Source organism: Paroedura picta, chromosome 13 (genome assembly GCF_049243985.1).
Source record: "Paroedura picta isolate Pp20150507F chromosome 13, Ppicta_v3.0, whole genome shotgun sequence".
Taxonomy (NCBI): Eukaryota; Metazoa; Chordata; class Lepidosauria; order Squamata; family Gekkonidae; genus Paroedura; species Paroedura picta.
In genome coordinates, this window is record NC_135381.1 from 34,519,360 (window position 1) to 34,532,884 (window position 13,525).

Sequence of the window (13,525 nt, forward strand, 5' to 3'; positions counted from 1 at the left end):
GTTTGGGCAGCAGTCCTCCTCCCTGGTGGGTGAAGTGGGAGGAAACCGGGGAGAGACAAGTAGCTGCCCCATCAGGATTTCCCTTTAAGGCTCTACCAGGCAGGGGGTGTCTTCATGTTCTTTGAGAAGATGGTAGGCGGGGTAGGCAAAAGGGCTTCAAAAGTAGCACGAAAATAAAAGCTCTTGGCTGCCTCGCTGGTTGGTCAGCAGGTTGGGGCAATGAAGCAAGGACCTCTCTGTGGCCCTCGTGGGCTGAGACCGGGAGCCTCCAGGGCAGTATCCTGGTGAGCCCAATTATGGCTAAAATGTGCCGGGGAGCAGTCCTGGCTGACAAGTACATTAGGGGTGTGCAGATTTGTGATTGCCGAGGTGGCCGAACTGTGCGAAACTGCACACCCCCTAGGTGCAATAGGTCTTAAAAAGAGATGGAACACACACACGCACACACCACCCATGTCACTCAGTCTCCCCCCCTTGGCCCTCCCACCCCCAAGGCACCAAGAACCAAAAAGGAGGCAGGAGGCAGGAGCCCTGATGCAGGTTTTTTCTGTACATAAGTGTTTTGGACACCACAGCCTGTTGCGTAAGAATAAACCAAAAAAAAAAAAAAATCAGAAATAAAACAGCAGCCAGAACACATATCCCAAAGGCTTGAGAACCCTCGGCGTAAAAGAGGGTGGGGGGGGGGGGCTTAGAGAAAATATACTGTTTGCTTTGTCCAAGAGGGGAGCCTGAAAAGGCAGCCAGTCGGCTTGGTGGGGTAGGTGAGGTGGGACAGGCAATGCAGCTCCCCGAGTGGGAAAGGAGAAGAAACCAACACAAATGGAGAAAACAGAACACCCCACCTTCCCCACCCTGCAGCACAGAGAAGAGCCAGAAAGCCGATTGTCCAGTCCTTGTTAGCACCTGTACAATAAAACTGTACCATCTACACCCCCCCACTTCACCTCTCTTGCTGGTGGGTGCTTCCCCCCCCCCCAACACTCCCCCTGGGGAACTCCCCTCTTGCCACCTGAATGGATTAAACCAAAGGGGAAGGTAAAAGGGCGGGGGGTGGGGAGAGATGGCTGAAAACATTCAGCTGCCTTTGGCTCTATAACTTAATCCAGTCTCTGGTTGCCCCTCCAGTGTGGCCGGATGACACTTCGGAGCCAAAGTGGAAATCTCGCAAACAGGCTGGGGAGTGAGAAACGCCCCACCAGAACCTGGGCGGCTGTAAAACTGAAAAAAGAGAAGCAGAAGGATCGGGGCCTCCTCACTGCCCCTTTTCTGGGGGGAGGGAGATGACTGGGGGGGGGAAGGGCAGCAGTGGCCCAGTTCCCTTAGCACATCCTGACCTGGGGGTGGGCAGCTGCAGGAGGGACCTTCCACTCCCCCCAAAATCACAGTGATGCAGACTGAGCAGGAACAAAGGAACACCACAAATTAAATACTAATTAAATAAATACTCTGGAAGAGCTTCGGGGGGTGGGGGTGGGCAGGGGAGAGAGACGTGGTTCCACAGAGAGGGCTCGAAGCCACGGAGGGTGGCAGCAGGGTCAACTAGCGGGGAGTCCGGGGTGAGGGAAGAGGCAGCTTCTGGCCCCCCCTGCAGGTGGGGGCAACGAGCACCTGCTGCTGCTGTTCACTGGGGGGCCCCCGTGGTTGGCCGTGAGAAGGCGGCTTCTCATTGGTCCGTTACAGATTTATTGCCTCACAACGTAGTCCGACGGCAGCGGGAGGGGGAGGGCGGGAGGGCACCCGGGACCCCGTCAGCTGCTCCAGGCCTCGAACGCCACCTCTGAGCCCAGCAGCCGGACCAGCTCCGGCTCGTAGCGTACCAGCTCCACTGTCTCTACGGTGCCCAGAGCCAGGGGGGGCAGCAGGCGCTCCTGGATTTCTTCCGCGGCCAGCACTTGGCTCGATGCCACCTGGCGCTGGAACTCCGCCTTGGGCAGGGTGGTCACCTCGAAGTGTGGGAAGCGGGCCTGGAAGATCCGGGACGAGAGCTTGAGGCGCTTGAGCACGTCGGAGAAAAGGAACCAGTTGCAGGGGCTGGCGGGGAAAGGCAGGGCAAAGTCAGGAGATGTTGCTTCCCTTCCGTCTCATCAGCCCCCCCTCCCCACTGGAGCTAAATGCCAGGGCAGGAGTTGCATTCCCCTGTCACGGATGGGAGCCCTGTGCTCTAATCCAGATGGACAAAGATCTGCCTTTGAGAGGATCCCGTGGCAAGAAGGAAGAGTCGGCTTTTATAGCCTGCTTTTCACTGCCCGAAGGGATCTCAAAGCAGCTTAAAAACACCTTTCTCTTCCTCTCCCCACAACAAGCCTCCCTGCGAGGTAGGTGGAGCTGAGAGCTCTGAGAGAACTGCCACTGCCCCAAGGTCATCCAGTTCTCTACCTGTGGAGGAGGAGTGGGGAATCAAACTTGGTTCTCCAGATTACAGGCTGGTGTAGTGGTTAAGAGCAGTGGCTCCTAATTTGGTGAGCCGGGTTTGATTCCCCACTCCTCCGCATGCAGCTCGCTGGGTGACCTTGGGCCAGTCACGGTTCTCTCAGCCTCATCTACATCACAGGTTACCTGTTGTGTGGAGCAGGAGGGAAGGTGATTATAAGCCACTTTGAGGCTCCTTTGGGTAGTGAAAAGCGGGGTCTAAAAACCAACCCTTCCCAAGACAAAATATATGCTGTGCATGTCCCAAAGTTCCTTGTAGTGCTGCAGGTGGAAATGTGCTGAAAGACACAGCCCCAAGTCCAGTCCCCTTCCCCTCGTTGCCACTAGAATGGAGTCATACGTAGGGCTGTGAGGGCACGGCGAACAGAATGCAGATTTCTCCTCCCTCTCTTTTTTAGCCTCAATTTTCTCACACTTCTACAAGGGTGGCATGCTTAAAAACACTGGTCAGTGCCTACTGCAGCCTCAGAAAGCTGTGCATGCAAAAGTATGAGGCCATGGGACTTCAGCACTTAGCCTCTTTGGTCCGCTCCTCCCCTCAAACATGGCTACTGAACATGTAATAAATGAGGCAGCGTAGATCAGCATGGCTTTCTGCATTGCTTGCTTAGGTTAGAGCAGGGCTAGTCAAACTGCGGCCCTCCAGATGTCCATGGACTACAATTCCCAGGAGCCCCTGCCAGCGAACGCTGGCAGGGGCTCCTGGGAATTGTAGTCCATGGACATCTGGAGGGCTGCAGTTTGACTACCCCTGGGTTAGAGAGTGGGGTTCTTTGTACAAGTCTGCCCCCTCCCCGTTTTGCAATATTTTGGTATTTCCCCACCAAAAGTAAAACTGCCTTCCTTTCTCAAATCCATGTCCTGGTTTTGGGAGGGGGGGGGGGCTGTCACAGGCCGCTATGGGTTGTCTAAATGCCCCTTCCCCTTCTCGAGCAGCTGGCGTGACCCTGCATGGGCCCTACCTGAGCCCAGCAAGGCCGCAGTCTTGACTCCATAAGCAAATGTCTGTTTCCCCGCCCCCCTGCCAATGGCTCTCAAAGCTGCTTCTTGCTCTTGCCCTCTAATTGGTTCGGCCTTCTGTCCCTGCTGGTAACTGCTAGGCCTGCTACCCAATTAAAATCACCCTTCCCAGCACGCGAGCTCGCTCTGCAGCTCTTCTCCCGGGGAGCAACGATGCAGGGAGCAGGCCTGCTTTCCCAAACCTTCCTATGCCAACGGGGAGACCCGAGGCTCAGCGACTCACCCCCGGGAGACGGAGACCTGCAGGTTGTAGCAGGGGAGCAGCTGCTGGTCGGAAAACTCGAACATGAAGCGGTCTGACTCCTGCTCATCTTCCTCTTGATCTGAGCTCCCAGGTGGGTTGAGCAAAAGGTCGCAGCTAATCTCATCTTTCCCCTCTGGAATGAGGAACACAGGAAAAGGGATATGTAAGAAGAGGGGCAAAGCTCCATAGCTGGCCTTGTAGAAGAAGCCCAAGTGCAGAGAAGGTAGGTGATGTTAAGAAGAGCCATACAGTTCCAGCCAATTTATGCCAGTCCCATAGAGATTTCAGAGCAAGAGATGTTCAGTGATGGTTTGCCATTGCTGGCTGCTGTGTACCAACCCTGGACTTCCTTGGTGGTCTCCCATGCAAATATTAACCAGGGCTGACTCTGCTTAGCTTCTGAGATCTGGTGAGAGCAGCCTAGCTGGGCTATCCAGGTCAGGGGAGAAGGCTGGTGGCAGAGGCTCATAAACTGCATACAAGGATTTGAGAAGCCCCATTCTGCTTCTCCTCTGGCTTCTGAAACCACAGGAGATGGGTCGTCCACAACATCTGCCCTGAACATCTCTTCTGCAACTGGGGTGGGGAACAGCAACAGTAAGGCTCTAGTACTTATAGAGGTGTTGTTTGTGAGTTATGTGGGCAACGTGTCTCAGGTGAGAAAAACAAGTGAGCAAAACTTCCAGTAGTAGACACAGAAGCAGAACCCAAAGAATAATTTATGCAAAACGTGAAACAGAATGCACAGACTCTATATTAACATATATAGGTCACGGAACTTGGTTTTTCATGGAGCAACTGTTAGATCATGTGGCTGTTGCATCTCAAGCACATGTGGGCATGTCCTCATGGAATCATGGCGCTGGAAGGGACCGCAAGAGTCATCTAGTCCAACCCCATGCACAAGGCAGGAACTCACAAGCACTTGCAGTCACCTGCAGTGACCCCAATTTCAAGCCCAAATAATCTTTCAACCAAAAGTCTCCAGAATCCAGCCTGGCCTGGAGGAAATTCACCTACCATCCCACAGTGACAATCAGCAATTCCCTCGGTATGCAAGGAAGGGCCACAAGAGACAAACACTGGCACATCCCTTCCTGCCCACCCAACTCACAATCTGCTTAAGTTCACCTACTTTCTAAAAAAAATGTGGATATTCCTTTTTCCCTTTCTTGAAGATGAGGATAATATTTACCTGCCTCTAATCTACTGGCACTTCACCTGTTCTCCAAGAATGATCAAAAATAATGGACAGAGGCTCAGAAATTACACCTGCAAATTCTTTTAGTACTCTTGGATGCCATTCATCTGGCCCAAAATAGTTGGTTTCATTTCAAGAAACTAGGTGTTTATAGACTAAACCTACAGTGATCCTAGGCCACAAACCCAATCCCTCATCACATGAAATGATTTTGCCATGTTGAGAACAATTCTCCTTGCAAGAGAAGACTGAGGAGAAGTAGGAATTGAGCAATTTAGCCCTCTGTTCATCACCTGTTATAATGTCACTTTATTGTCCATGCAATGGCCTTGCCACATACCTATTCTTTTTTTTACTTTGAATATGACTAAAGAATCCTTTTGTGTTGTTTTTACCATTTCCTGGTAGCCTAAACTCATACTGAGCTTTTGCTTTTCTAACATTCTCCCAACAGGCCTTGGTTATTTGTTTATATTCCTCCTTGGTTATAAGGTCCTCCTTCTATTTCCTAAATGAGTCTTTTTTATTACTCAATTATTGTGAAAGCTGCTTATGGAGCCATCCTGGTTTCTTTAGGTTCCTCCCAGTTTTCCTTCTCGAGGGAATTGTCTGCGATTGTGCCTTCAAGTATTTCATTTTGGAGAAACTCCCAACCTTCTTGGACTTCCATATAATGTTTTTATGACCATGGGATTCTACCCAACATAATCTCTTGAAGTCCAGCCTGTATGTGTGACTACGTACAGCTTCTCTCTTCCCCAAGATCATAAAGTCCAAAATCATATAGTCACTACCACCAATTTTTTGCCTTCTCCGCTCCAACACGGGAGACGAGGACACTTACCAACTCACGGGGGTCACTGGAGGGACAACAAGGCAATGTCTGAGAAGAGTTTGGAAGGCTTGAAGGAATTCTATAAAATGGTGTTTACAGTTGCTGCACAACTAGATGGCAGAGTGGAAGCCCACCAGCTCCACTTACCCTGTACAGTGCTGCCGTAGAACTCCCAGGCCGTTCGGGGGTCCCCGTCAGTTCGCCCCTGAAGGTCCAAGAGGTAATCTAAAAGAAGGATACAGAACGGGTTCAGCAGCAGATCGTCTCCCGTTGGGGTCACACAGGAAACATTCCTGTGGGGTCTGTGAAGAGTGCCAGGACAACAAACACACACCGATTTCCCAGCCAGGTTGAATGGGGCAAGAACCAGCAACAACTGGGTGTCCTGCTCATGGAGCCCTCCTTGCAGAATCTGTGAGGATTTAACCCCTTACAACCGTCCAACAAAGGGACAGGGCGTCTACTGAGGTGGCTCGCACAAATTTTAAAACGATGCCAGATGGAGGGGATGGGACTCACTGGCAGAGAACCTGCCATGCTACACAGAAAACCTCAAATTCCGTGCCTGGCATCACCAGTTCCGAAATCTCAGGCAGATGGCATCTCTGCCCAAGGCCCTGGCAAGCCACAAGGTAACATTACCGATTATAGAATCATAGAGTTGGAAGGGACCTCCTGGGTCATCTAGTCCAACCCCCTGCACTATGCAGGACACAACCCTATCACTCATTGACTGTAACCTGCCACCCCCCTTCACAGAATGTCCTCTTGCAAGCCAGTGGTGTGACTTTTGTTCAAAAAGCTGCCATGAACTTTTCCATTTTAGCACGTGTTTCCCCATGAAGTTCAAGCCAAAGCCGTTCACAAAGGACCATTACCAGAAAGGAAGGTTTTCATCGCATCGCTGCTGGCCAGCTTCAAGGCCGTCTGCCCCGAATAGGTGGCCAGGGTGGGGTCAGCACCATAGGAGAGCAGGAGCCACATGGTCTCCAGGTTGCCATTTGCTGCAGCATCATGAACCGGCCTGCCAAGAGATGAGAGCATTAAGCACATTTCATAGGATTAAAGAGTCAATATTAACAAGTACAACGATATAGGCTAGATATCAGGGAAAACATTTTCACAGTCAGAGTAGTTCAGCAGTGGAATAGGCTGCCTAAGGAGGTGGTGAGCTCCCCCTCACTGGCAGTCTTCAAGCAAAGGTTGGATACACACTTTTCTTGGATGCTTTAGGATGCTTAGGGCTGATCCTGCGTTGAGCAGGGGGCTGGACTAGATGGCCTGTATGACCCCTTCCAAATCTATGATTCTATGATTCTATATAGACTTCTATATTCCTCTTTAGACCACTGTTCTCCCCTCTTCCATTTTATCCTTTCTACAGCCCCCCTGGAAAGTATTCAGGCGGGGTCACCTTGTTGGTCCAAAGTAATACAACATCATCTGAGTCCAGCGGCCTCTTTAAGACCCACAAAAATATTTTCTGGGTAGAATCTTTGTGTGCATGCACAAAATGCATGGAGGCATGCACACAGTAGCTTATATCCAGCATTAAAATTTTGTTGGTCTTAAAGGTGCCACTGGACTCAGACATTGTTCCATGTGAGGTACGTTATGTCGGGAAACAGCGACTGGCCCAAGATCATCCAGGGAATACCCAAGGCAGAGAGGTTATTCACCCCAGGTCTGACAAAGTGCAATGCAGAACAGATGCGGAAATATGTGCCTAAAATGATTTTATTCTATTAAATGTGCAGCTTCTGTGCTTGCAGGTCAGGACACTGGAAGACAGGAACAGCTTTACTGGTTAGGCAGCAATGGGGTAGAATCCCCCATGCACACTTCCCACTGTATTTCCAAAAAGCTGCAGATTTTTTTAACATAAGGTGAAAAATCAAGGAAGGAGCCAACATACGGCTTGCCAAAGGTCATGGAATCATAGAGTTGGAAGGGACCTCCTGGGTCATCTAGTCCAACCCCCTGCACTATGCAGGACACTCACAACCCTCTCGCTCATCCACTGTAACCTGCCAGCCTCTTGAGCCTTCACAGAATCAGCCTCTCTGTCAGATGGCTATCCAATTTTTCCAAAGATGGAGAACCCACCACCTCCCGAGGAAGCCTGTTCCACTGAGAAACCACTCTAACTCACGAACTTTTTCCTGATGTTGAGACAGAATTTCTTTTGAATTAATTTCATCCTATTCATTCTGGTCTGTCCCTCCGGGGCAAGAGAGAACAACTCTGCTCCATCCTCCATATGGCAGCCTTTTAAATACTTGAAGATGGTTATCAGATCCCCTCGCAGTCGTCTCCTCTCTAGGCTAAATAGACCAAGCTTCCCTAACCTTTCCTCATACATCTTGGTCTCCAAACCCCTCACCATCTTTGTTGGGACTTATTCTGGTCTGCCACCTCACGAGAAGGAAGGACTCCCTGGAGAAGAGCCTAATGCTGGGAGCGTTTGAGGGCAAAAGAAGAAAGTGAGAATGACAGAGAATGAGGTGGCTGGATGGAGCCACTGAAGCAGTCGGTGCAAACTTAAATGGACTCCGGGGAATGGCAGAGGACAGGAAGGCCTGGAGGATCATTGTCCATGGGGTCGCCATGGGTCGGACACGACTTTGCAACTAACAACATCATCATTCTGGACTGCCAGCCCTCCCCAAGGCAGAACTATCAGGATAAAATGATGATCCTTTTTTTTAAGGAATCCTTCACTGTAGCATAAGCAGAGCTTAGCATGAGGAGTGGAATTTGCCCGTCTCCTCCTTCCTAGTGCAGCTTATTTTGTTCTCTCCTCCAAGTGCTGTCCCTGGGGGGACCAGCAGACACAACTTGGGCGTGGGGAGACCGTGAAAATCAACTCCTGTCCTCTGCTAGCAGAAGTCAAGGTTTGGATCCAACTCGTTAATAGCCAGGGAAAAAAATTCACATTGTTTCAACCTCTTGCATTCACACAATACTGAGTGCACAGAGCTTTCTCTGTTCTTCCTGCTGGCCGGACTCACCAGTACGCTGAACATTCTCAGATGTGGAGAACTGGCCACATCTCCTCTGTTCTCGGTAACCGAGCAACCACCGTATTATTAATAAATAATATCATGAGCTGCAGGAATTTTAAAGTGCCAGGCAGGCAGAGGAGGAGACAGAGCTCGGTGGCAAAATGTATACTTTTTCATATATACTGGTCCTGAGTCAAAGACTGCCATCTCTGGCTTAAGCACCTTTGGTTCGCTAGGAAGACATCTGTCCTGAGAACATGCAGAGCAGCCACTGGCTGGAGTAGATTGTTCTGCACTAGAAGGGCCGTCACTTGGGTTCGTGCAGCCCTTGCGGGACTTAACCGCTTGAGGCCTCATCTTTGAATGCGACCCAGTTAGGGAGAAAAAATATCCCTATTCTGCTGCTTCTGCCATAGAAGAAAAAGAAGAGCGGGTTTTTTTGGTGACCATTTTTATACAACCTAAAAGAGTCTCTAAACGGCTGAAAACCACCTTCCCTTCCTCTCTTCCCAACAGGCATCCTGTGAAGTAGGTGAGGCTGAGAGAGCTCTGAGGGAACTGTGACTGGTCCAAGGTTACCCAGCTGGCTGCCTGTGCAGGAGGAGTAGGAATCAAACCTGGTTCTCCAGATTAGATGCTGCCGCTGTTAATCACCACAAAGGCCACTTTGTTGCAGCCCCCGGTATGAGCGTTTGTTCCAGGGGCCAACTCACCTGGTGCCGTCCTGTGCGCTGCAGTTGACATTTGCGCCATGCTCCAGTAAGATGTGCAGGATGTCTATCCAGCCCCGTGCACAGGCCTCGTGCAAGGCGGTATAGCCGGCGTTGTCCTGGTGGTTGATATCGCTGTTCTCTTTCTGCAGGCAGTACATCACCACATCCTGCAGAAACACACAGAGGTATATAAAAACCCTCCAAGGTTGGTGAAGAAAGCAACCCTCGTTTATCCCTTGGTGCTCTTAGACATCACAAAGTTCAAGAACAAACTTTGGTAGTCCTCAGGTTTGCCTCCTTGCCTCTTTTTATCAGGCACAGCTTGGACAGCTGAAAGTTTCCTATTTCCCAAGAAGCGCTGGCTGGTCACAGCTATAATGTCATAATTGGGCAAAACGACCAACCGCGGTTGCCTATAGTTTGTAAACTGGGTGTCTAATCAAGGGAACAAACCAAAGTTCATCATTTGGCCTGATTCCAATGCTGTGATAAACCACAGCTTCTTGGCAACTAGGACATCTTCAAATATCCAATTGCATACCACGGAGGAGAGAGCGGTAGAAAGCAATCTACTCCCAAGGACTCCCACGTCTCTGTTTTGTAACAAGACAATCGTGGTTTATTCAATCCATCTGTGCTGAGCTGGACTCTCACCCCTTCCCCACAGAACAAGTGCTTACCTTGTAGCCGAGCCGAGCAGCCCTCTGCAACAGTGTCTCCCCGGCATTCTTGTTCACAATCAGACGCCGAGCTTCAGGGGGCACTGGTGGGGCCGCAGGAGGTTCTGAGGTCTTCTCTGAGCTGTGCTGCCGTGACTTGCTGGATGGACAGGACCCCCGGGACTTCTTTGGAAAGTGTATCTTGGACTGATTCCATCGTGCCTTGGCCTGAAAAAATTGGGCACAAGGAAAGCCATCAGAGAGGATTTCCTAAAGCAAAATTCTGCACCAGCAGCAGATTTCTGCAAGCCATATGCACAATGCAAATCAAGCACCTTGGATACATTTGGCTGAGGCACTGTGCCTGCACATGAAAGCTCACACCTTGAGTAAATCTTTGTTGGTCTTAAAGGTGCTGCTGGACTCAATTTGTGTTGTGCTGCTTCAGACCAACAGGCTATCCACTTGAATCTAGGTTCTGGCACACCAGCTTTCACGGCTGTGTGCCCCAATCTGTCTAGTCCAGGGGTAGTCAAACTGCGGCCCTCCAGATGCCAGCAGGGGCTCCTGGGAATTGTAGTCCATGGACATCTGGAGGGCCGCAGTTTGACTACCCCTGGTCTAGTCCATTCCACAAAATAAGATCAAGCTGACTCTGAGTCATTAAAGACACAACCACTTTTTCTCAGCAATGGGAACTTGGACTTTTCATGGGGTTGTTGTGGCTGTGAACTGGTTCCTTTGGAGACACCCTGATGTGTGTTCTTCTCAAGTCTAGAATGCTGGGCCTGCTTGGTAATTGGGGATTCCCTACTGAGAGGAGCAGGAGCCAAAGTGTGTCTACCGGACTTGATGTCTCGAGAGGTATGCTGTCTACCTGGTGCGAGAACCAAGGATGTCACGGAAAGGGTGGAAAGACTTGTAAAGCCCAAGGACAGAGATCCCTTCCTGCTCATTCATGTGAGAACAAATGATACTGCCCAGTGCAGTGTGGTGCATATGAAATGAGACTACGTGGCCTTGGGGGGAAATGAAGGACTTGGGAGCACAGGCTGTGTTTCCATCAGTTCTTGCTGTTAATAGCTGAGGCTTAGGAAGGGAAAGTAAAATAATGCAGATAAATGACTGGCTACATCTTTGGTGTCATCGGGAAAGGTTTCGTTTTTTTGGTCCCTGGATTGAACTGCCGTGATGAGGCTGTTCTATCGGGAGATGGTTTGCACCTCACAAGGGTGGGGAAAAATGTCCTTGCAAAGAGTCTTGCAGACCTGTTGAGGAGGGCTTTAAACTGAGCCCAATGTGGGAGTGAGATGTACATTCACAGCCTAATTAGATAACTGTAGATAGGAATATAGAAGAATTAAAGAGAATGGCACATATGCAGGGAACTGTTAACTTACAGGAAAGTTTAAAAAGTAAGTGTATGAAGGATTACAATGTCTCTACAGTATTGTGCAGAGTATGGGAAACAAGCAAGTAGAACTAGAAGTCCTTATAAAGGAAGGGGACTGTGATATAACAGGCATTACAGAAACCTGTTGGGATAACTCTCACAACTGGAATATTAGGATTGAGGGGTACAACTTATCTTAAAGGGACAGACAAAGAAGGGGGAGGAGTGGCGCTATATGTTAAATATATATATTTCTGTGGAAATAGATGTGTCTGAGCATGAGAGTTCAGCTGAGGGCCTTTGGGTAAAAAATAAAAAGAGTAGGAAATAACAGTGGAATTAGGGTGGGGGTCTGCTATAGACCGCCAGGCCAGGCAGGGGATTGGATGAGATGCTCCTAGACCAGATTACAAAGTTCTCAGAGAGACAGGACCTAGTGGTCACGGGAGATTTCAATGACTCACATGTCAGTTGGAAGACCAGTTCTACTAAAAATGAAAAGTCCAGTAAATTCTTGTCTTGCTGACTTCATTTCTCAGAAAGTGGAAGCGGCAATGAGGGAGTCTGCTTGTTTAGACTTGATTCTCGCCAATAGGGAAGAACTGGTTGACCAGGTAAAAGTTGTGGGCACGTTTGGTAGTACTGACCATGAGATTTTGGATTTTATGATCTTAGGGAAGAGAAAAGCTGTACGTAGTGAGACATAGAGGCTGGACTTAAGGAGAGCAAATTTTAACAAACTTAAAAGTTATGTTGAGTAGAATCTCATGGTCAGAAAAACCTAAGAAGATTGGGAGTTTCTCAAAAATACTGAAGACACAGTCACAGACAATTCCCTTTAGGAAGAAAATTGGGAGGAACCTAAAAAACCAGGGTGGCTTCATAAACAGCTTTCAAAAGAAGTGAGTAATACAAAAGACTCAACATTGTTCTCCTCTCCGTCATTTTATCTTCACAATAACCCTGTGGCATAGGTTGTTATTGTTGTTGGTATTATTACATTTGTATACCGCCCCCTCCTAAGGCTCAGAGCAGTTTACAAAGAACATAACAGAATACATCAAACTCACTGATTATAATGAATGTAACTGTAATAATAACAATAAATAGAGAAAATAACATTCAACATAATGAACAATCTAATAGGCCCATGGTTGGTCCGATCTGTCTCATGGGTTCAAGGGAGGGAGGTTTGGGGCCCAGTAGATGTTATTTAGTTTTGGCCAACCTTGACCAAATGCCTGGTGGAAGAGCTCCCCTTTGCAGGCCCTATGGAATTTTGGGAGCTCAGGAAGGGCCCTGATCTCGGCTGGCAACTTGTTCCACCAGGTGGGGTCCAGGACTGAAAAGGCTCAGGCCCTGGTTGAGGTCAAGCAGACTTCCTTGGGGACAGGGATGAGGCTGAGAATGTGTAACTGACCCATGGTCATGTAGTGAACTCCTATAGTAGAGCAGGGATTTGAACCTGTTTTTTCCAGGTCCTACTTTGACACTCTACCTGCTACACCACACTGGCCCTTGCTTTTGAAAAATAATAATTAAAATAAACACTGAGAGATCTGATGACGGCTTTTCCACGTAATATATGAGGCCCTCGAATGTTACCCTGGTACAGCTGCCCACCTCACTGCACTGTCATACCTTCTCTTCACAGATGCCAGACAAATGTTTGGTTTTACATTTGCGTTTCCCAGATGGCTTCTCTAGCACTTCCTGAATAGGAGCTGAGTCCGGGTGGTCCAAGAGGAATCCATTGTGGAAGTCCAGATGCCCAGGAAGGGTTGGAGAAAGCTGGCTTCGCAGGCGTAGCTCAGTGCCTTTGCCTGGGGCAGACCCCTTGTGCTTCCGGTACCTGAAGTCTGACAGACAAACCAGAGGAAAGGGGGATTAGAGTGCAGAGGATTCTGGGAAATAAGAACTGACTCCTTCACTACAGCAGCCTATCTCAAAATCAAGGACCCAAGCAAGAACTCATTACACAAGTCAAGCCGGGGAGCAGAAAAAAAGAGGGCTGGATTAGTC

At 49.3% G+C, this 13,525-nt stretch overlaps 1 protein-coding gene across 8 annotated transcripts in view; it reads right to left on the reverse strand.

The window, feature by feature from the left end:
* Positions 1 to 530: 530 nt before the first annotated feature.
* BCORL1 (BCL6 corepressor like 1) overlaps positions 531 to 13,525 on the reverse strand; it is a 65,069-nt gene continuing 52,074 nt past the window's right edge. For all 8 annotated transcript variants that reach the window (XM_077309180.1, XM_077309179.1, XM_077309176.1 and 5 more), the window contains 7 exons: positions 13,145 to 13,362; positions 10,132 to 10,338; positions 9,452 to 9,618; positions 6,612 to 6,757; positions 5,881 to 5,958; positions 3,677 to 3,830; positions 531 to 2,034 (listed from right to left, as the gene is read on the reverse strand). In XM_077309180.1, the coding sequence (XP_077165295.1) occupies positions 1,752 to 2,034; positions 3,677 to 3,830; positions 5,881 to 5,958; positions 6,612 to 6,757; positions 9,452 to 9,618; positions 10,132 to 10,338; positions 13,145 to 13,362 (1,253 nt within the window). In that variant the 3' untranslated portion in view covers positions 531 to 1,751. The remainder of the gene's footprint in view (positions 2,035 to 3,676; positions 3,831 to 5,880; positions 5,959 to 6,611; positions 6,758 to 9,451; positions 9,619 to 10,131; positions 10,339 to 13,144; positions 13,363 to 13,525) is intronic.